Source organism: Zea mays, chromosome 3 (genome assembly GCF_902167145.1).
Source record: "Zea mays cultivar B73 chromosome 3, Zm-B73-REFERENCE-NAM-5.0, whole genome shotgun sequence".
NCBI lineage: Eukaryota > Viridiplantae > Streptophyta > Magnoliopsida > Poales > Poaceae > Zea > Zea mays.
The window spans coordinates 151,047,777-151,070,181 of NC_050098.1; the positions used below are offsets into that span (position 1 = coordinate 151,047,777).

General features: G+C 43.7%; 2 protein-coding genes across 2 annotated transcripts; one reads left to right on the forward strand and one right to left on the reverse strand.

Moving 5' to 3' along the window:
- Positions 1-316: 316 nt before the first annotated feature.
- On the reverse strand, positions 317-10,830 carry LOC732794 (uncharacterized). The gene is given in 7 exon segments (NM_001112411.1): positions 317-641; positions 937-1,191; positions 1,316-1,403; positions 1,504-1,586; positions 9,381-9,464; positions 9,909-10,489; positions 10,492-10,830. Coding segments are annotated over 7 exon segments (1,443 nt in total). The 5' UTR covers positions 10,715-10,830; the 3' UTR covers positions 317-512.
- Positions 2,597-7,073, forward strand: LOC103650735 (uncharacterized). The gene is made up of 3 exons (XM_035966334.1): positions 2,597-2,628; positions 3,441-3,499; positions 6,309-7,073. Exon 3 carries the CDS (start codon positions 6,363-6,365, stop codon positions 6,891-6,893), a length of 531 nt encoding a protein of 176 aa, XP_035822227.1. The 5' UTR covers positions 2,597-2,628; positions 3,441-3,499; positions 6,309-6,362; the 3' UTR covers positions 6,894-7,073.
- Positions 10,831-22,405: the final 11,575 nt, after the last annotated feature.

Here is a 22,405-nt window from a genome sequence, read left to right on the forward strand (position 1 = left end):
ATTACAACTCGTCGGATTCATTGCATACACCATCTTATTATGGATAACCGTATACGTTGATTTTATCTAAGTATACGTTTGTTTGCCTACTTGTTGTAGACATAAGCTACATGAACGATAATGGAGCATGCTCTGGATGAATCTCCTCTACAATGATTCTGATTGCATACAGTTAGGTCCTCACAATTGTAAGATCTTGTTGGGATATTCTCATTTCACATGGAATTGCTAGGGATTTGAACTCACTCAATCACGTTCAATTAAGATGAACAAATTAGCCATAAGTAGGGACCTTTCCATGTTAGACATTGTTCGGTTATTACTATCCCATATATATTGGATGTGATTGAAAAAATTTATGAAAGATTTTGACTTGTTCGAGATTAAAACCCACTCAATTCATATTTAATCTCACTCAATCCATATGGATTGAGATCAAAACGAACATGCCCTTGTTATGCCAATTGCCTGGATTTGCCCTTATTATGCTTGGAATGCTCACGGCGCCCTCCTCATAGCAAGCTGTTCTTGTATGCCTGCCACCCTTGCACCCGGTACTCACATGCCGTCTTCAAAGGATCGCTCGCCTTTATAATCCCGCGCCCAACTATGATTATGTCACTGCCCCTGTAATTTATCACCTGAATCGCAAATCGATATGTATCATATCAATGGAATGTGATCGTGGTGGGGGGTAAGTGATCAAACTCTCATAAGCACTGGTATATAACAAACTAATGGCTAGTTTGGCAACCCCGTTTTTCCAAAGATTTTCATTTTTCCAGGAGAAATTAGTTCATTTTCCCTTGAAAGAAAATAAGAATTCCTCAGGAAAATGGAGTTGCCAAACTAGCCCTAAAAACATTAAGATGTACCAATAAACACCAATATTCCAACGGCCACACAAACAAACAGTACATGCACAGTTGTACTTACAGACTCAGGATTGTTGTATTGTTGCCCAAGATCATCTCCTCCAGCGGCCATCTGAACTCCAGGTGTGGCATGGATAAACGCCGGGCTTGATGGTGTTACTGACCAAGATGCGGGATTAACTGATATAAATCCCATCACAAAGTCAGAATGTTGCTCAGCGATCTTTACAGCAGCAGCAGTGTAATCTCCATGAGCAAGATTGCCGGCAGAGCTCATCTCAGCGAGCAGAAGTAGCCCTCTTCCTTTAGGCGAACCCTTCAAGGCCAGAACACGACAGTTGGTGTGAGTACCATGATTCATTAGCTATTTTTATATGCAAAAGCAACTTATTCAAGTCAGTATTAATAGTTGCCATGCAAGTACATGAAGCATAAGATACCTTCAACTTCAAGCCATCTACGATTCCAGGTCCAGGAACTATATGCGCATTAACAATATCAGCCCAGTCCAATATGCGGAATATTCCACTGAACCAAAGCAGGGGGGGGGGGGGGGGGGAATCATAGTGCACAAATATAAAGATACAACATAGAAGTGACCATGTAGATACTAAACTTCTTTTCTTACCCTTCATATTGCATGGTTACTGTATTCCCAATGTCAGCAAACTTGCGGTCTTCGAAGATCAAAAAGTTGTGCTTCTCAGCAATCTTCAACAAAATGTTAGGAACCAATTAAATATAGAGACGTGTAAAAGGCAAGCCAGGTAATGATTTAAGCATCTTATATAGCAACTTCTCATTACTACGACAGAAAATACCTCTGGTAGTTTTCAAACAAAATATGGTTTAGGAAATTCTGACATTGTCTTGGTATAGGTAAATGGTTCCCAAAGTGAAAGTATTAAAGGAATACAGAAACCATGACAGGGAGAGTGGGAGACAACGAATGGATCAAAGAAACTTCTAGCCACAGCAAAAAATAAACTTACTCCCTATGGCTTTGTCATATGACAAAGTTCTCTAGCTTTGATCAAGCTTTTAGAAAAATATATTAGCATATATAAGTTCAAATAAACTAAATATCAAAACATGTTTAATTTTATGAAGTAATTAGATATTTTAGATGTTGGAAAATTTTCTATAAGCTATGTCAAAGTTAGAGAAGTTTGACTTAGGACAAATCCAAAATAAACTATAATTTAGAACGGAGGGAGTACTACCTATACAACCATATCAGCAGAGACATTGTATTCTGCTGATAGATGCTTTGACACTCTGGCCAGCCAGTGGCGCCACACAAGACACTTACAGCGTGTTTGGTTTGCAGCACGGCATGGATCCAGAGTGATCCGAACCTGTATCCGAGCCTACAAAATCGTTTGGATAGCGTCACGGAGTCTACCCATCCGTCATCCACTCGTTCCAAAATACAGCAGAACCCTAGCAGCGACTCATTCCTCCAAATCAACCGGATGAGCTCACTCCGGTTCGCATCTCGCACTGGGGCGGCGGCGAGGCAGCTCTGAGGGGATCTCTCGGCGGCGACGACGCGGCGACAGCGACCGCCGGGCTCGAGGTACTCACCTAACCGCCGCTCCTCACACTACCAGATCTAGGCGTCGCACCTCAGGATTCGCACGGAGTGAACAAGGCTGAGCGTCGCCTCATTCCAACTTCTGATCCCCAACAGAAAGCGGAGCCAGGACCGGGAGCTGGAGCAGTTGTCTTCCCCCCTCGTCTCCGTCAACTGGTGAGCTCCCTCCTCTACCTCCTCTCCCTGCTCTTCGCCCTCGCTTCTTCCTCCCCGGGCGGCCATCAGTTCCGGCGCGGCAGCTGGGAGCCCTGCTTTCTCGACTCTGTTTCTCGAGCACCTTCTTGAACCAGCCGATCTGCACGCCGGTACCCCAGCCGCTGTCCGATCTGCATACAGTCCTTCGTGCACGCCGGTACCCCAGCCGCTGTCCGATCTGCATACAGTCCTTCGGGAACCAGCCGATCTGTATACAGTCATCAGTGGGCAGTGGTTTCTTTTCAGCTCTCGGTATCTCAACCCAAGTCATCAGTGGGCAGTGGTTTCTTTTCAGTTAGCCACATCATCATATAGTGGATTAAGATTAACCTACAACACATTCCTGAGAGTTCTTCGTGGACTGTATACTTTTGTTCCTGGAGATTGTATTTTCTATTCCTGAGAGTGGGCAGTGGTTTCTTTTCAGTTAGCCACATCATCACATAGTGGATTAAGTCTAATCTGGCTTTTTAATTCTGCAAACCGAAGCATCTGATAGAGTGAGGACAATCATTCTACTTGTTTGGGGCAAATAAATTAGAGTCAATAAATTATGTTGGTTCATCCGGTTTTCTTGTGTTGTCTGTTTTCTTGTACTGCTAGGTGGCTCAAATGGTTGGTTCATTCGATTGGTTGTGTGTGATGTCACAGTGGAATCATAAAATTGTCGTCTATGGTGCAATGATTGTACAGTATTCTGGCTTAGTTTACATTAACTTGATTCATAACTTATTCAGTTTCTTACCAATCTTCTCTTCTTGTTTCTCTTGCAGGTCTTTAATTCTCTCTTTACACATATCTTGGTCTTTAATTCTCTCATCACCAGCGTAAGGTAACAATCTAATCTGTTATGTTTATTTTCATCTTTTTTTCTGTATTGTTTCTTGTCTATTCTGTATTTTTTTAGCTAGACTATAAATTATGCATATGCAATCGTGTGTATGTCTTTTTATGTATTAAAGCTCTCTGAACTTCATGTAGATGGATGCAAATGAAATAAGAAGATCTTTAATTATTAAAGCTGTTGCTCTAGCCGCCACTACATTTTATTATATTCTGATTGTGAGGAGGAAGATGAAAAGGAAACGGATTTCATATGCCCCAATGATTGATATGGAAATGAAACGAAATGACTACCTTTCTAGTATTTACCATAAAGATGATACGAGTTGTTTGCGCATGCTAAGATTGAGGAGAGCACCATTCTTTTTGTTGTGTGATACACTGAAACAAAGAAGCCTTCTTTCTGATAGTATCCATTGTTGTGTTGAGGAACAAGTAGCAATGTTCCTTCACACAATTGGTCACAACGAGAGGAATGCTGTTGTAGGAAAAAATTTCAAGAGATCAGGGGAAACTGTCAGTCGCTACTTTAAGTTAGTACTTCGTGCTATCGGTGAACTTCGTGATGACCTTATTAGGCCTCCATCTCTTGAAACTTCAGTCAAAATCCTTGGAAATCCTCGATGGTATCCTTACTTTGAGGTATGGTCTAGGCACACTAAAATTATTTTTGACCTGCACATAATGATATTCTTATTTCTCATCAAGTCAAAATTATAATGTAGAATTGTATTGGCGCAATTGATGGTACACACATACGAGCTAGTGTCCCCAAGTCTCGTGAGGCAGCTTTTCGAGGTAGAAAGAGTTTCACAACCCAAAATGTGATGGCCGCGGTAGACTTTGACCTTCGCTTCACATATGTGCTAGCTGGTTGGGAGGGTTCGGCACATGATGCCGTCGTTCTAGCCGATGCCTTACAAAGGCAGAATGGTCTCGTTGTACCTGAAGGTAATATTCTGTAATGATTCCACTTAAAATATGCACCCACCATAAGATAGATCATTGCCTAACGATGTTATCATGCCATCATGGTATTGTAGGAAAATATTACCTCGTTGATTGTGGTTATGGTGCAAAACCGGGGTTCTTACCACCTTTTCGCGGTGTCCGATACCACTTAAAAGAGTGGGGTAATGATAACAGGCCAGAAAATGAGAAGGAATTATTTAATTTAAGGCATTCACAACTACGGGTCACTGTTGAGCGTGCCTTTGGATCCCTGAAGAACCGTTTTAAGTTTCTTGATGATGCTCGACCTTTCTTTCCTTTCAAAACACAAGTAGATGTTGTCCTTGCATGTTGCATCCTCCACAATTGGATATTATCGCATGGGGCAGATTGTTTTCTCCCACCTGAGGAAGCATGGACAACAAACCAACCTTCTAGTTCAACAAGTTCCCATCAGGAGCAAGTACAAGAAAACAGACAATGGGTTCAGTGGAGGCAGCAACTTGCAAATTGGATGTGGGAAACTAGAGCAGCTTCCCATGTACAAGAAAATTAGATCATAAATTGAAAAGTGGCATCATTCTTTGGATGTGAGATATTTTGTTGTTTTTCCTATTTGCTCATTTGCTTAGATGTGATCTATATTCTCAAATGTTCTAATATTGTAGGGAGATGGATGATGTCCAAGAAATTGAACAAAGGTCCCAACCACAAATTTTCTGGACACAAGAAATGTCTGCATGTGCTTTGAAATATTTGGCCCAGTTGGTTGCTGATGGAATTCGAGTAGACAAAGGATTCAAAAGCTCGCACTATAATCAATGTGCTAAAGTGGTGAAGGAAAGATTTCAGGTTCAAGTTTCTGGTTCTCAAGTTACTAATCATCTTAAGACATGGAGAACTCGCTGGTCAAACATATGCAATTATAAGAAGATTAGCTCAGCCCATTTTGATGAACAAACTGGAACAATATTGCTTGATGAGAAGAACTACTTGGAACGGGTGCAGGTATGTATATATTTAATAACAGCACTATGAATGGCCATGTGAGATCATCACCCCCGGCTTTGGCTTAACAGTTTAACTTGAGCCAGTGCTTTTTCTTTTTTTTTTTGTGGCGCCAAAATGTCTTTGGTTGTTCCAAGCAGAGGCCATAAAAACTGTGTGGTGCGTCTGCACCCAGGTACCCAATATTTTAGTTTCGGACATGATCTCACTTTGGGGCTGTAGCCTAGTGCTTCTCTGCTCTCGATCTGCTTGACTGGTCGGTGTGAGAATTTGGTAGATAGCGGCATACTTGTGTGTGTGTGTATATGCTTGACCTAAGAAATACTAATTATTAGTATGTACTAACAAGAAATACTCCAGTACTCCTTGAAGCATTTAAAATAAATACTCCAGTACTCCTTGAAGCTTCTTCAGCTGTGAGGAATTTCAGTTTGAGAAAGATTTTTTAGCCCTGAATCCAAACCAACAGGCAACAGCTGCAAAAGAGAACTACCTTGCATTCCGTGTAATTGAAGTACTTGTAAGCTGTTTTACAAGTAAATAATATTGTTTTACTGTTTTACTTGAAGCTTCTTCAGCTGTGATGAATTATGTTTTACTGTTTTACTGCTTGCCACTATTTTACAATTTATATTTTGTTTCTGGGAACTACTTGTAAGCTGTTTTATTGCCCAGATTTTGTTTCTGGGAACTACTTGTAAGCTGTTTTACTGTTTTACAATTTATATTTTATTGTTACTATAATCTGTTTTATTGTGTCTACAAAATGCTATAGCTATTTCAGATTTTACAGTTTTTGTAAACAATATTGTTTAATTTGAATCTATACATTATTTCAGAAAAAACCATCTGAAGCTAAATTTTTCAACAAGCCACTTGAGAACTACCATTACATGGCTGTCATATTTGGGAATCATCAAGCAACTGGACTATTTGCAAAATGCACCAGTGATCCCCTAGGTTTCGACACATCTGAAAGTGCAGGTACATATGGTGTGGGTTATTCTGGAGACTTGGCTGGTCATGAGAGTAACAATGCAAGTCCAACTCGTGATAGTGGAGAATCATTGAACCCAAGTGGTCCAATTCGTGATGGTGGAGACTCATCTACTCGAAGTGGTGCAAGAAGGAAGAGAGGGCGCATGATGATGGAAGATGAGGATCCATTGATATGCACTGTCACTGAAGCTTTTAAGACTCTTTCAGATGCAATCAAGCAGTCAGCACCACAACCACGTCCGATAATCCCACCCAACCTATGGACTATGATGAAACAGATTCCTGTTTTTGAAAGAGAACATATAGCACACTACTATGGCTACTTGTGTGAGAATCCAGCCCTTGCTTATGCCTTTCTAGAGATGGGACTAGATGATCAAATGGTATGGGTGTCTAGGTACATCAAGACTCATCTTTCTGATTGATGCATCAAAAAAGCAGATTAGCCTAAAACTTGTGTCTGAAACTTTTTAGTTATTTCTATGATGGATGGAGTCTATGAAACTTCTCTTTGAACATTGTTATGGATGTTGGATAACTTCTCAATTTTATTTGTATGCTGGATAATGTTGAATATGTATGTTGGATAAATTCTCAGTTTTTAATGTATGTTGGATAATGCTGGATGAAATTGTATGCTGGATAAGTACTCGTGAAGATACAAGTTTCAATTTTCAGTTTTATCTATGTTATAACTTTCAGTTTTTATGTATGTTGGATAAAAATGCAACCTTTTTGGTGTGGTGAGTGAAAGCAGATTGAGCGTCGCTTGATGACATGCTTCTTCAAAACAAACAAAAAATGGATTCACCTGCTTCCTCAAAACAAACAAAAAATGGATTCACCTCATTTCTCTAACCAAACATAAAGAAAGAACCATCCAATCCTGTGAGGAATGAATCCATTCCGGATCGGCTGATTCCGGATGGAGCCAATCCCCTAACCAAACACGCCATTATAGTGTGTTTGGTTTGAGGAATGAGCTAGTTCATCATATTCTCACTCATCACTTTGTTTGTTTGGTTTGTGGAATGGAATGAGTTGATCCATCACCACCTCATTTCTCATAGCTAGTTAGTTAGTACTAATATGAGGAACGTGGTCATCCCACCAAATTTGAGGAATGGACTTATGATGCACCACCTCATTTTGGATGGAGTGATTCATCAAACCAAACACCCCCTTAGATAAGCCACTACCCCACGCAGGGTGGAGCTAGGACTGGTATAGTAGGGGGTTTGTAGCACCAGTCCGGCCCAAAGAATCATCACTATGGGGTGTGTGTTTGGGACAGCTCCAAGTACTCCAGATATAGAAAAAACAGCTCCAGATCCTACTTTTCTAACCAAACACCTCAGACTCCATGAAATCTGAAGCACCCAAAAATCCAGAACTGGGGTCAAATCCATGGATTTCCTGGAGTACCCAAAGCCAGATCCAGATCAATGAAATTAGGCAAAAATTACCCACCATGCCACTCTTTAGTGGAAACTGAAGGGTTCATTAATCTTTTTTGTTTTATCCCGACGCCCACGCTCGCCCCATTCTTCTTATCCAGCCTTAGTCGCGTTGGTCCCCGCCAAGCTCTGTGCAGGCTCCGTCCCACCCTGGCGTGCAGACCCTGCCCAGCTACAGCCACGGCCACGGCAGCCCCGCCCCCGGCCACACGTGCCATGGGGTTGGCAAGCTCCGTGTGCCCCACGCGCCATCCCCTGTGTGTGTTCGCGAGTGAGGGAGAAGAGAAAGAAAGATAGTTTTCCTCAATGACACGTGGGTCCCATGTATTGTTGTTGGGCCGCGATTAGCTATTTATTGGACTAGCCCATTAGATCCTAAATCCAAGTTAGAGCTGCTTCAAGGTAGATTTGGTGCTCCAGATCTGGTTGTTCAGAGTTGGAGCTGTATCAAATAGGCCCTAACTCTGTTAACATCCTTCCTTGCTCTTTCCTGGATCCGCCCCATTCCCACTCAAGCCAGTAGCCTATGTAAGCCATCCGCTCCCACCTAATATCACCAACAACCCTCCTAATGCATGCACAACTCCCACCATGCCAAAGTTCTCTTTAAAGATGAATAAATAAATAATGAGGGAAAGGATCAAAGGAGCATCAAATATAACCCCGCACTCACGCACCCAGCCACAAACGCATAGTTGGGCGCACAAAATGCTTGAATCATGGCCATTAAGGATTCACCATCACACAACCGTTCCTAATCTAGGACAAAAGGCACGGTGTCTACTCAAGGACACTTGGATGTATTGATGCAAGTGCAAACTAGGTGGCACCATTCAACAATGATGGTGCTAGACATAGAAGAACCTAAATGGCTACATCTGATTTTTTTAATTAAAAAGAAGAAGAAGAAAACAGAACCCAACTTAAGATATGGATCAGAGCTATCATGTAGCATATCATAGAAGTAAAACACATTGTTGTTAAGGAAATTTGGTATGCATTCTTTGGTTTCTCAACCAGATGTTGGCTCATAGCTAGGCTGATGGGAATCGGTGGGGAATATTGCTAATGGACTCACAAAAAAAGGACTTGATTCCCTTATCATTCTGGGAGCCTGGATCTTGTGGAAGCATAGAAACAAATGCGTCTTTTACGGCTGCAGCCCTAGTGTTACCATGAGTCTTAGAGTTGTGGATAAGGAAAGGGCAAAATGGGAGATTGCTGGTGCCAAGGGGCTTTGCCGTTTAGCAGCACCCTTAGCTGAGAATTAAGAAAGGTCTAATGGATTCATTTATGTATGCTTGCTACTGGCCTCCGTAAGGAGGCCTTTTGTATTGGTCTTTTGGCCACCCCTTTTTCTGCTTAATATATAATGGGGCGCAGTTATCCTGCGCGTTCTAGGAAAAAAACATGAACAAAAACAAGTATAGCATCATGACTCATGAGAGCACATACCGAGCGGAGCTTAGAGCCAAAATCTGGTGTAAAATCAGATAATATATCCACATGAGTTTTCAACATACAAATTTGAGGGCCAACCTGCAAAACAGTTGGAAAATAGTGTAGGTACATGTACATATCAAATCCAGAGACCCATTCTTGCAAAATACGTGAAAATTGAAAGCAGGAACACAACTGTTTTGCTCTTAAATACTGAATTACTAGTTTTAGCAAATCCAAAGGCACCTAAGCAGAGATAATGACTGGATCGGGGCACACTATTCACAACACCAAAGGTTGAAGACATCTGGCAGCACATTCACTTCTCAACATTTTCCTATACCTAAATCTAAGTTAACATATCAAGAGCTTATGCGAGTGCCTATAAATTATGCGCATCCACATTGAGAAGTTTGCTAATTATGTGCATCCAATAGTATAAATCAAGTCATGTCCTTAAATGAGTCCTTAGTCCTATTACATAAGCCCTCTACCAACCAACATCAGAAGTCCAAAGCTAGTAATAAAGTCATACGCTCCTACCTTGTCAGCCAGCTCAAGGAGTTCCTTTGCGGTCCCGACATCAGCAGCGACACACAGGTTGGTCTGCTTGGCCTCCATCAGCTCGAAGAGCTTCTTCCCCATAGGGTTGTTGGCAAGTTTCGCCCTCTCCGAAAATGGCTTCCTGAGCACCCTGGGTTTAACAGGCGCCGCCCCCGGCACGGCCACCTTCCTGTTGGCGTCGAGGAACTGCCTCACCTCATGTGCCTTCTCCTCGGTCACCTTCCCATGCTTGAGCAGCACGGCAAGCACCTCGGTGAGGGTCATGAGCGAGTGCAGAGTGATCCCGTTAGCGGCGAGGTTCTCCCTCCCGCCCTGCTCGCGGTCGACGACTACGACGGCGTCGGCGACAAGGAGGCCCTCTGCGCGGAGCGGGGCGGCAGTTTCGAGCACGGAGGCGCCGCTGGTGACGAGGTCCTCGATGATGAGGACGGTGTCCCCGGGGCGGAAGGAGCCCTCGATGGACTTGGCGGTGCCGTGGGCCTTGGCCTCCTTGCGGCGCATGAGCATGGGGACGGAGCGGTCGACGGAGAGGACGGCGGCGATGGGGAGCGCCGTGTAGGCCTGTAGGGGACGCCGCAGACGAGGCCGTAGGGACGCGTGGTGGGGAGCGCGTGGAGGAGCGAGGATACGGCGGAGAGCAGGCGCGGGTGGGAGACAAGCGCGCGGAGGTCCAGATAGATGGGAGAGGTGATGCCGGACTTGAGCACGAAGGAGCCCAGCTTCACTGCCTCGATGGCGTGGAGGTCCAGGATGAGCGACTCCAGCGCTGCGGCGTCCATGGCCATTTTTCCCGCGGCGGCGGGTGCGTGGGTTTGAGACCGAGGTGTGGTGGGCGACAGGGAGGCGGCTGCGGCGGCGGCGGCGGCGGACTGAGGAGGAAGTGGTGGCTTTTTCCCTGCTGCTGCGCCAAACGCAACTCCTTGGGGCACTGGCAGTGAATGATGCCGCGCCTGAAGCTTTTTGTATGGACGGACAGGATGACGTTACATTACACAGAAAATGTGCCCGTAGAAAACGCGCCACTGAATTTTGCATCTGATACTGTCTGCAGCGGCGGACTCTCTGCCTCCCCTCCCCTATTCATCGTGGCTACAGTCGCCTCCTCCTCCCTCAACGCAGCTCCCTACCTGATAAGGCTATCCGCAACCGTTACCTTTAAATTTTTTCCCCTATATCACTTTTTCCCTCTATTTTTCTCCCTATGTTTTCATCTCCCGCAGCGGTTCCCCCTAAATACTCCCCCTATACCCCACTACAACTATAAAATATCATTTTCTATATCTACTACCAATTTTTTATCTACTAACAATTACTCGTGGTCCCACAGCACAGTGTTGTAGGGGGTGAATAGTGAACCCCTTTATCTGGGGGACTCCGGCTCCCACCCCTACAACTGTAGCGCGTAGGGGGCTCTCTAGCGTCAGCCGCTGCGCGCGTAGAGGCCCCCTACGCAAGGGGAGAGCGCGCCGTAGCGCAACCGCTGCGCTCAGTCTAAGGCGGTTCCCTATTCATCCCCCTCTGTCGCGTCTCGCGGACACCAACGCCCGCGTCCTGTGGAAGACATTTCCCAGTCGTCTGGGCGCGTCCGTGAAGGTCGGGCGAGCGCGAGCGACTCGACGTCGGATCAGCCGGAAGGTCGATTCGGATCCGGTGGAGCTCGCCGGCGAGCAGGCGCAAGTGCACAACAACGAGCCAGTGACGAAGCAATCCCATGTGCGGAGGCGGAGCAACCACCGACATATCCAACTCTATCGAGGGTGTTTTTCGTCGCCGCATCCATCTCCCTCCACTCTGACCGTCGACGGCATCCTCAGATCCGGATTTTCCCCCTTCACTGCTCACTCTTGGACCACAGGTCTTGCCTTTCTCAGGTACGACCCACATCTAAAGCTTGATTTAGGACTCCTAGGTTAATCCGTGTTCGTTTGATTTAGGATTGTCTCCGTTCTTAATTTCATAGTTCAGACCAATAATTTCTTTAAGGATCCATTTGGATAACTTGCAGAAGTAGTTCGCTAAACTTGGATCTGGTTTAAGAACCTGATTTTGCTGTAAACCGTTAAACATTGTCATCATACAGACATATGTACACTTTGCTTGCGCATGGTACTAGTCCAATCCATATTTCCTACTCCTGACAATATTTCTAGTTTCGTATTTTTTTCCTTTAGGGTTTAGGGTCGTGCAGCACATTCATAGAACCTTTGATTTGCTTATTACACATACATGTGCTCAAATCCAAGGTTAAGTTGTAAACCTTTTAGAAAATGTCTGCCAAGTATATCTAGAGTTCATCAATTAATTTTTGCACTACATGTTGTTGAATAATTAGACAAATTCCAAATTAAATTCCGAATATAAATCATGACCAAATCAGAAGAACTGAAATAAAAAAACCAAATCAGATGATGCACACTGATTAGACTTACTGATAGATGACACGCGCCGGAATCAGCAGGGTCGACGAGGTCAGAAGATCACGAGCAGTCGCGTGAAGACGCTTCCCAAAAACCTTATTCGCCCTCTCCCGGTGCAGGATCTAGAAGACGAAGGGTTCCGGAGACCTGCTCTCCTGATCGCAGATGCACGTCTGCGGTCGGGACGAAGGGAACTAAAAGGCAGCTCAGCTATGAAGAGAGGCGAAAGCGAAACTGGGATGATTTGGAGGCTGGCTGCCGGGCTCCTTTTATAGGGCCGAGTCCGCGACCCTGGTCTTATCCGCCCACGAAAATCTCGCAATCAGTTGAGATTTTATAGCGATCGGTTAGGATAGACGTAACAGCCAAGAAACCAAAAAATCGAACGGACAAAAGGTAGCCGCGCCCCCGCAAGGCGAGGGGCCGGATTTCGACGGACCATTCACGCGCATGTCGTGCGCCCGCGCCCTTCGGCCCGGCCAGGCGAGCGAGCGCGCGCGTGGCTCTCCACACTCTCTCCTCTCATCCATGACTTGGTGAGTGAGTGTGGCTTCCATATTTAAGCTAGCTCTACTCCACTAGAGCTAGCAATATGGTGCTATTGGTTCCACCTATCCTCTAGCCATCCACTTGTATGGGCTTTTGAGATTTTCCTGGGATTTATTTGAATTTCTTAATTGGGCCAAGCCCATAAATCCCAACACATATCACATCATGCATACCTTTTTATTATTGTGCCTGATGTTCTATTATAGTAAGGAGGTTACGGTTTAGGTGAACTTGGATTGCTTTTGATATTATGGTCTTATGATGCTATTGTAAAAAATAGTCTATTTCGTATACTTAATCAGTACATCATCTCAAGCGCATGACATCTTGATGCTCTTGTATACATTATTGTTTGTTTTTATCTTGTCATTTTATTTTTGTTTTACACTAATGGCATACAATGCTCATAGTAATCTCTACAGTATGAGTTCTGCTTCTATCAATATTATATGTCCCTGCCAACAATGGTTTTTGTACAAATTAGTCTACTTTTTCATCATGTCTTACGTATATTATATAGCTGGTGACTACTGTCATCCCGTACCATAAAACCATACTTTCATGAAGTGCAAAATAGTTTTAAAGGGTGTACTGATATGGTTACTGTTGTGTAAAGAGTGCAATTTCTAGTCTTTTGGGGGATTAAGTCCATTATTCATTCCAGGTCTCCATTGGTCATAGTTATAATTTGTAGTAGTAGTACTTAAGAACGCACTTTTTGTTTCTGACTCTAATCGTAATTATGTTCTAAGCTTACCGTTTTTAGGTCCATGTGACTATATGTTTTGTATGTGTATGCAGTTGTTACTTCATATATTAATTGTTTGCAGGACCTATCATCATGGCATCCTCGACAGGAGAAAACATGAAGGCTTTACTCAAAGTCCTTGTTGACTGTGCTCAGGATGCCACCAAATCACTAAGGGGTCTAGTAGATCATGCTTTAGACCACATGAATGATGAAGAGATCATAGCTAGGACCTTGTTTGCCATCAAAGAAATACTAGAATTGCTACAAAAAGATGTCTTAGAGGCAAAAGTGCAAACATTTTCACAAATTGCTAAGTACGAGGGGGTGACATAAGTGTTGAACCAACAACTCTGTCGACCCCTCGAACACTATCTCATCGATTTGCTGAAGACAAGTTCTACTGCCCCGATGTCAGTGATGAGTGGTACTTCAGCGACTCTGATAGGTCCACACGTAATAGCTATTGGGATTTTGTTTAGCCTTTTATTCCTACTTTAGGGACATCACAAGTTATTAACTTATATGTAGTCGTCTCCTTAAGCCAAGTATTGTTAGCTTGTGTCCTCTGTAACGATAAATAAGTTATCATGTCAGTTTATGTCTAAATGGCCTCTAGTTGCCAATATCTGGTATTATGTAAGACCTAAGTTCTTATTTCGAGTATTATGACTCTGCTGTCATCAAGTACTATCCATGTTTTATCAAATAGTGCTTCACTTGCTTCCATAATTAGGATGTTTATACATGTGGTGGGTATCTTTGCATGTTTACAAATTTATCATAAATAAGATTGTTCATTATAATTTTCGTTACATTGTGTATCAACCTTTTCACTTCATGTTCTCCCATGTCCACACTTAATAGAATCGACCCAGCAAACAATGACACAAATGCTCAGGCGGGGGTATAGAATTCACGTGCTCAGGACTTTCCCATTCAACCACCTCTATGGCCTAGGGGCTTCATTCAGCAGCATCCTGTGGATTGCAGCATGATGGGAAACATTAATTTTCCTAATCCATCACATGGTCCAACCACTATGTGGGCTCCCATTCAGACAGGAAATACAAGTTCCCAATCCACCATGATACCAGCAACACAACCAACTCTTTATTGGAACCCTTTTATGAACCTTGTCAGTAATACTCTTGCTTCGGTTCTGTCACACCCAGGTTTTAGGGGTCCAAAGCCCGGGCGTAAACATAATCACCAGGTGTGCTAGGACCAAGTCTCACACATATGATGAATCATGGCACAGGATCGAATGTCACATCTTTACTATATAATAGGAGTTTTGTACAAAATAAATAATTACATTATAAGGAGACAACGGTCCAGCAACCCAAAGTTGACTGGGAGACGACGACCTAGAACTCTCACGAACAGATCGCAGCATCCTCCACGCGCCTCATCATGTGGTACCTGTTCTTGACCTGTGGGGGGTGTGAGACAGCAAGAGTGAGCTCACATACGTTCATCGCTCAACAAGTTGTGGGGAATAATGTGCATGAACTCGCCAAAGGTGGGAGCTCACGTGAAGTGTAAGGCTTACCAAAGAGGATGGTTAGAGCTGAGCATTGCTTTTAAAGTTGGTCAAAATTTTATTAGCAATTACTAAGTATAAGTAAATACCAGCCCAATTAAGTAGTAGAACAAAAGTAACAACCTCACCTGCGATGCAATGCATATGACAAATTGAGTTTAAGTTCCATAATTTAATCATGTGAGTGTCCGAGCCGCTCATGACCGTGAGCACGGCTAGTATACCAGTTTTACACTCTGCAGAGGTTGCACATCTTTACCCACAAGTCGTGTTACCCATTTGCCACGGAGTTGATCAGACTCCATACACCTCTACCAAGGAAGCGAGGCAGGGTACCACTACGAGGCCTTTACAAAGTTCCACTAGCTTCAGACTACCCGCTACAGTTTATAGGAAGCTCCAGTGCAGGGTTCTTGCCTGACCGCCATCGCAGCAAAATCAACCCAAGGACCCCCCTACACTGACCACTCCCCTACTGCCCTTGCCCCTTTCAGGTAAGGTAGCCCTCCACTAGCTTTCCTAGTTAATCGGCCAAGGGCGTCCCATTAAACCCTTGTGGTAGCACTGTTTTCCCGGGTGGTTCTCCATGTTCCCATTAACATAATGATCTTATCATGAATAGTAATAATGAACAGATAATAAACAGTATAACAATGAGTATTGAATATCTCTATACCCAAAACCACATAAAGCAATATCATGTCTACCCAAAAATTTAGTAGTAAAACCGGTGGTGAAACAAGGTATAAAGATAGTCAAAATCTAGGGTAACCTATTGGGTCCCATCAAAATTAACCTATGCAGATCATTATGATTAATAAGAACATGAATGGGTAAAAGAAGTGATCAAGGGCACAACTTGCCTTCAATGAGCTCCTGCTCAGCTACTTCTACTTGTTGAACCTCAGTTTCCACAGTGGCTTGCTCGTCTATTCGCATCAACACAATACATACATAGTATAGCAAAAATTAACATTGCACCAAACATGTAAATAAAATACACAGTAAAAATCTACACATTAAAATAAAATCCTAGGAACAGGAATCATAATTTTTGGAGTTATAGATTTTGAGATATAAATTTCCAAAGATTTAATGTGGTTGAAATAGGATTAAATGATAAATTAATTATCTTACTGTTTTCATGTCAAAACAGAGACTCTAGGTGATGGAGAATAAAATTACAAAATTTTAGAAATTGGAATGGTTCAATTTGGAGTTTATATGCATTTTCTATGAATTATACAGATTCTAGGGTTTATTTCCATATTAAAAATTCAATTTCCAATTCATTTTATCAATTTAACTCTGTATTGGACTGAGCCTCAATTTCTGGAAAACACAGGGGCTAAACTACAAAGATCCCCGAGACTCAGAGGGCTGTAGCATGGGACGGCGGGTTGATTCACGAATCTTCCAGGGTCTCTTTTGCAGTTTTACAGGCCGAAGGGGGTACGGGCGATCTCGAGCCGTTGGATTGTCATTGCGCGGCGCAGATTAAATCATATCCTCATCAAAGCGGTACCGAATCGCAGCCGTCAGATCAAAATCCCATGACTGATGATTCCCTAAACCCGTTCTATAATACCCGCTGTCAGATCCAGATTGGGCGGCTACGATCTAACTTATCCAACCGTTATTTCCCATCTAATCCCAGCCGTTCGAAAAGGATCCAACGACCCGCATCACTCGCCCTCCCGACGCGGCTAGACGCGGCGGCGCCGCCCACTCCCTACGGCGGAGGCGACGCCGGAGTAGTCCGTACAGGCGCTCTGGTACGAGGATTCACGCGAAACGAAGTGCAATACGCAGAGGGGACCAAGGCAAAAACGATGGGGGGTACCCTCACCTCGAGCTATGCAGCGCAGGGGCCTGGCGCCGTTGAGGGGCGGCCCAACGGTGAAGATGCTACTCCGGCAAGAAATTGCGGCACCGTTGGCCCTCAATCGCGCCCGGAATGTCCCCGTGCTCCATCAGTGTGTCTCCCCGAAGCGCCAAGGCCCATATCCGAGACCTTGCCGTCGACGAGCATGGGGGTCAACCACGACGGCCGACTCGACTCTCTGTTCGTTTGCTATGGCGTCAGGTTGTTTTGCGCTCGGCTCTAGGGGTGAGAGGGGCGAAATGTGGTCGGGCTATATAGGGCGGCGAGAGTCCGGGCACGCGCGGATCAAACCGAGGTCCCCGGCGGCAGCTGCGGGAGAGTGGTTGACCCAGCGTCGCAAGCGGAATCTATTGCAAGGGAGAAGACCGAGCTGACCTCCGTGGCCCACAGCACAGCGAGATACGCAGCGCGCGCGCCGGTGATGACCAGCGGGCCCACCCAGTCAGTTGCAGTGGGGTTGCGCCCGCGGGAGTGAAGTTGGGCCGCGCTGGGTGAAGGTATTGTTGGGCCGAGCGCAGGTGAATCCGGCCCAGGTGAGTATGGCAGCCTGCCTTGTCCTTTTTCTTTTATTTATTTGTTTTAGGTTTCCTTCTTTCTTTACTTTCATTTCAAATTTATATTTCAAGTTTAAATTCCTATCTGTTGTGAGATTCAAATTTAGGTAAAATGCCTGAATTCAGATACCAACATGAACCGAATTTAATTAATTTATATATATTTATTTTACCTTATTTGTAAACATTTCCTTCTCTTATCTCAATTTTCATGGTTTTATTTTCAAGTTAGGGTTTAAATTCTATGGGTTCATTGATATGCTATTAATGACACATTTATTTTATTAACCACAAATGCATAATCAAGTAAAACTCAGCATGATGCTAGATTTATTTTGGTGTCTTTGGTTATTTATTTATTTGTTTTCATGTGATGTTCTCATGAAATGTTAAATATAGATAACACCCATATATATAAAGGAATACCATCTTTTTTGTACAAAGTGGGTATTACAAATCCTACCCCCTTAAAAATAATCTCGTCCTCGAGATTAGTAAGAAAGAGGATATAGAGAGATTGGTATGTAAATTAGCTTTTAATTTTCCATTAGTTCGAAATTAAGAATCCATTTTTTATTATAATCTTTAATGGGTGATAAGGAGAGTATAAATATCTAGCCACATATTATGTAGGGTAATGAATGGATAGGTTGGCATAACCAGGATTATGGTAATGAAAGACTCCATCGTGGACAATGGATCTTGATTCATCTGGTGATCTAGCTTGATCTTTGAAGACTTGAGTTGATGCTTATCCTTCTTTTACGTGGTTGGTCTTCTTTGGCCTTTATTTCTTGGAGTTGTCATCCGAGTTAAGGACATATGGCTAGGACATATGTGAGTAGGATGGATTGTATGGTGCAGGTAGGTTAGAATCTCTTGCTAGGTTAAAATTGTGGGGTTATGCAACTATTGGATGGTTAAGGTAGTTGCATATGGCCAAGTCGATCTGTCATTCTTAATTTAGTGCAGGGTGAACTAAGTTAAGACCCGTTCTATAGGAGTAGAGTCTAATCTCTTTCATCAGTATTATCTAACATGTTTGATAAGTCACTTTAGATTAGATCTGATCTAGGTTAGATTGGTGTGACTAGTTTGACTAGATAAGATCTTATTTATTTTAGGCTAGATCATGGTTGTTACACTAGCGTGGGATAAATATGCTTATTGGGGTACGATGAATCCATAAGGATAAGGTAGAATCTTTTGAGGTCAGATAGATCTATTAGGATAAGATAAATCTTTTCAAGATAAGATGAGAATCTATTTTTTTTAGGATAAGATGGATCTATGAGTGTAGGATAGACTTTTTCAAGATAAGATGGATTTTGCTAGGCTAGATTCTTTGATGAGGGATAACCTAGTTCATTTAGATATTTTTATAACCGTTTTTTTTCTATATGTATATGCAGATGTGATTGTGGACATTACTCCACAACTAATCACACTCAATCAAAGATCCAAATCAAACAAGTATCATAAGAACAAACATTCAAGCATACAAATACCTATAAAAATAGTTTTGTTTTTGTTCCTAAGAATAGGTCTCCTATTCCTAAAGTCACTTTAGGCACAGGATTTCAAAGTGTGAAATCCACATTTGTCTTTAGAATGAAAAGGTAAGAATAATCAGAGTAAAGCGGAAATAGATGAGAAAAGATTAAGAAAAGTTTAGAAAAGAATCAGAGTAGCCAGGGTAAGTAAAGAATGGTTGTCCAGTTCCATCTAGGTTTCGTCCTACAGTCAACATTCCTCTGATACCACTTCTGTCACACCCGGGTTTTAGGGGTCCAAAGCCCGGGCGTAAACATAATCACCAGGTGTGCTAGGACCAAGTCTCACACATATGATGAATCATGGCACAGGATCGAATGTCACATCTTTACTATATAATAGGAGTTTTGTACAAAAAAAATAATTACATTATAAGGAGACAACGGTCCAGCAACCCAAAGTTGACTGGGAGACGACGACCTAGAACTCTCACGAACAGATCGCAGCATCCTCCACGCGCCTCATCATGTGGTACCTGTTCTTGACCTGTGGGGGGTGTGAGACAGCAAGAGTGAGCTCACATACGTTCATCGCTCAACAAGTTGTGGGGAATAATGTGCATGAACTCGCCAAAGGTGGGAGCTCACGTGAAGTGTAAGGCTTACCAAAGAGGATGGTTAGAGCTGAGCATTGCTTTTAAAGTTGGTCAAAATTTTATTAGCAATTACTAAGTATAAGTAAATACCAGCCCAATTAAGTAGTAGAACAAAAGTAACAACCTCACCTGCGATGCAATGCATATGACAAATTGAGTTTAAGTTCCATAATTTAATCATGTGAGTGTCCGAGCCGCTCATGACCGTGAGCACGGCTAGTATACCAGTTTTACACTCTGCAGAGGTTGCGCATCTTTACCCACAAGTCGTGTTACCCATTTGCCACGGAGTTGATCAGACTCCATACACCTCTACCAAGGAAGCGAGGCAGGGTACCACTACGAGGCCTTTACAAAGTTCCACTAGCTTCAGACTACCCGCTACAGTTTATAGGAAGCTCCAGTGCAGGGTTCTTGCCTGACCGCCATCGCAGCAAAATCAACCCAAGGACCCCCCTACACTGACCACTCCCCTACTGCCCTTGCCCCTTTCAGGTAAGGTAGCCCTCCACTAGCTTTCCTAGTTAATCGGCCAAGGGCGTCCCATTAAACCCTTGTGGTAGCACTGTTTTCCCGGGTGGTTCTCCATGTTCCCATTAACATAATGATCTTATCATGAATAGTAATAATGAACAGATAATAAACAGTATAACAATGAGTATTGAATATCTCTATACCCAAAACCACATAAAGCAATAGCATGTCTACCCAAAAATTTAGTAGTAAAACCGGTGGTGAAACAAGGTATAAAGATAGTCAAAATCTAGGGTAACCTATTGGGTCCCATCAAAATTAACCTATGCAGATCATTATGATTAATAAGAACATGAATGGGTAAAAGAAGTGATCAAGGGCACAACTTGCCTTCAATGAGCTCCTGCTCAGCTACTTCTACTTGTTGAACCTCAGTTTCCACAGTGGCTTGCTCGTCTATTCACATCAACACAATACATACATAGTATAGCAAAAATTAACATTGCACCAAACATGTAAATAAAATACACAGTAAAAATCTACACATTAAAATAAAATCCTAGGAACAGGAATCATAATTTTTGGAGTTATAGATTTTGAGATATAAATTTCCAAAGATTTAATGTGGTTGAAATAGGATTAAATGATAAATTAATTATCTTACTGTTTTCATGTCAAAACAGAGACTCTAGGTGATGGAGAATAAAATTACAAAATTTTAGAAATTGGAATGGTTCAATTTGGAGTTTATATGCATTTTCTATGAATTATACAGATTCTAGGGTTTATTTCCATATTAAAAATTCAATTTCCAATTCATTTTATCAATTTAACTCTGTATTGGACTGAGCCTCAATTTCTGGAAAACGCAGGGGCTAAACTACAAAGATCCCCGAGACTCAGAGGGCTGTAGCATGGGACGGCGGGTTGATTCACGAATCTTCCAGGGTCTCTTTTGCAGTTTTACAGGCCGAAGGGTGTACGGGCGATCTCGAGCCGTTGGATTGTCATTGCGCGGTGCAGATTAAATCATATCCTCATCAAAGCGGTACCGAATCGCAGCCGTCAGATCAAAATCCCACGGCTGATGATTCCCTAAACCCGTTCTATAATACCCGCTGTCAGATCCAGATTGGGCGGCTACGATCTAACTTATCCAACCGTTATTTCCCATCTAATCCCAGCCGTTCGAAAAGGATCCAACGACCCGCATCACTCGCCCTCCCGACGCGGCTAGACGCGGCGGCGCCGCCCACTCCCTACGGTGGAGGCGACGCCGGAGTAGTCCGTACAGGCGCTCTGGTACGAGGATTCACGCGAAACGAAGTGCAATACGCAGAGGGGACCAAGGCGAAAACGATGGGGGTACCCTCACCTCGAGCTATGCAGCGCAGGGGCCTGACGCCGTTGAGGGGCGGCCCAACGGTGAAGATGCTACTCCGGCAAGAAATTGCGGCACCGTTGGCCCTCAATCGCGCCCGGAATGTCCCCGTGCTCCATCAGTGTGTCTCCCCGAAGCGCCCAGGCCCATATCCGAGACCTTGCCGCCGACGAGCATGGGGGTCAACCACGGCGGCCGACTCGACTCTCTGTTCGTTTGCTATGGCGTCAGGTTGTTTTGCGCTCGGCTCTAGGGGTGAGAGGGGCAAAATGTGGTCGGTCTATATAGGGCGGCGAGAGTCCGGGCACGCGCGGATCAAACCGAGGTCCCCGGCGGCAGCTGCGGGAGAGTGGTTGACCCAGCGTCGCAAGCGGAATCTATTGCAAGGGAGAAGACCGAGCTGACCTCCGTGGCCCACAGCACAGCGAGATACGCAGCGCGCGCGCCGGTGATGACCAGCGGGCCCACCCAGTCAGTTGCAGTGGGGTTGCGCCCGCGGGAGTGAAGTTGGGCCGCGCTGGGTGAAGGTATTGTTGGGCCGAGCGCAGGTGAATCCGGCCCAGGTGAGTATGGCAGCCTGCCTTGTCCTTTTTCTTTTATTTATTTGTTTTAGGTTTCCTTCTTTCTTTACTTTCATTTCAAATTTATATTTCAAGTTTAAATTCCTATCTGTTGTGAGATTCAAATTTAGGTAAAATGCCTGAATTCAGATACCAACATGAACCGAATTTAATTAATTTATATATATTTATTTTACCTTATTTGTAAACATT

Excerpts from the sequence above, each read along its gene's own strand:
- LOC103650735 (XM_035966334.1), top strand. The coding sequence starts at position 6,363 with ATGGCTGTCATATTTGGGAATCATCAAGCAACTGGACTATTTGCAAAA.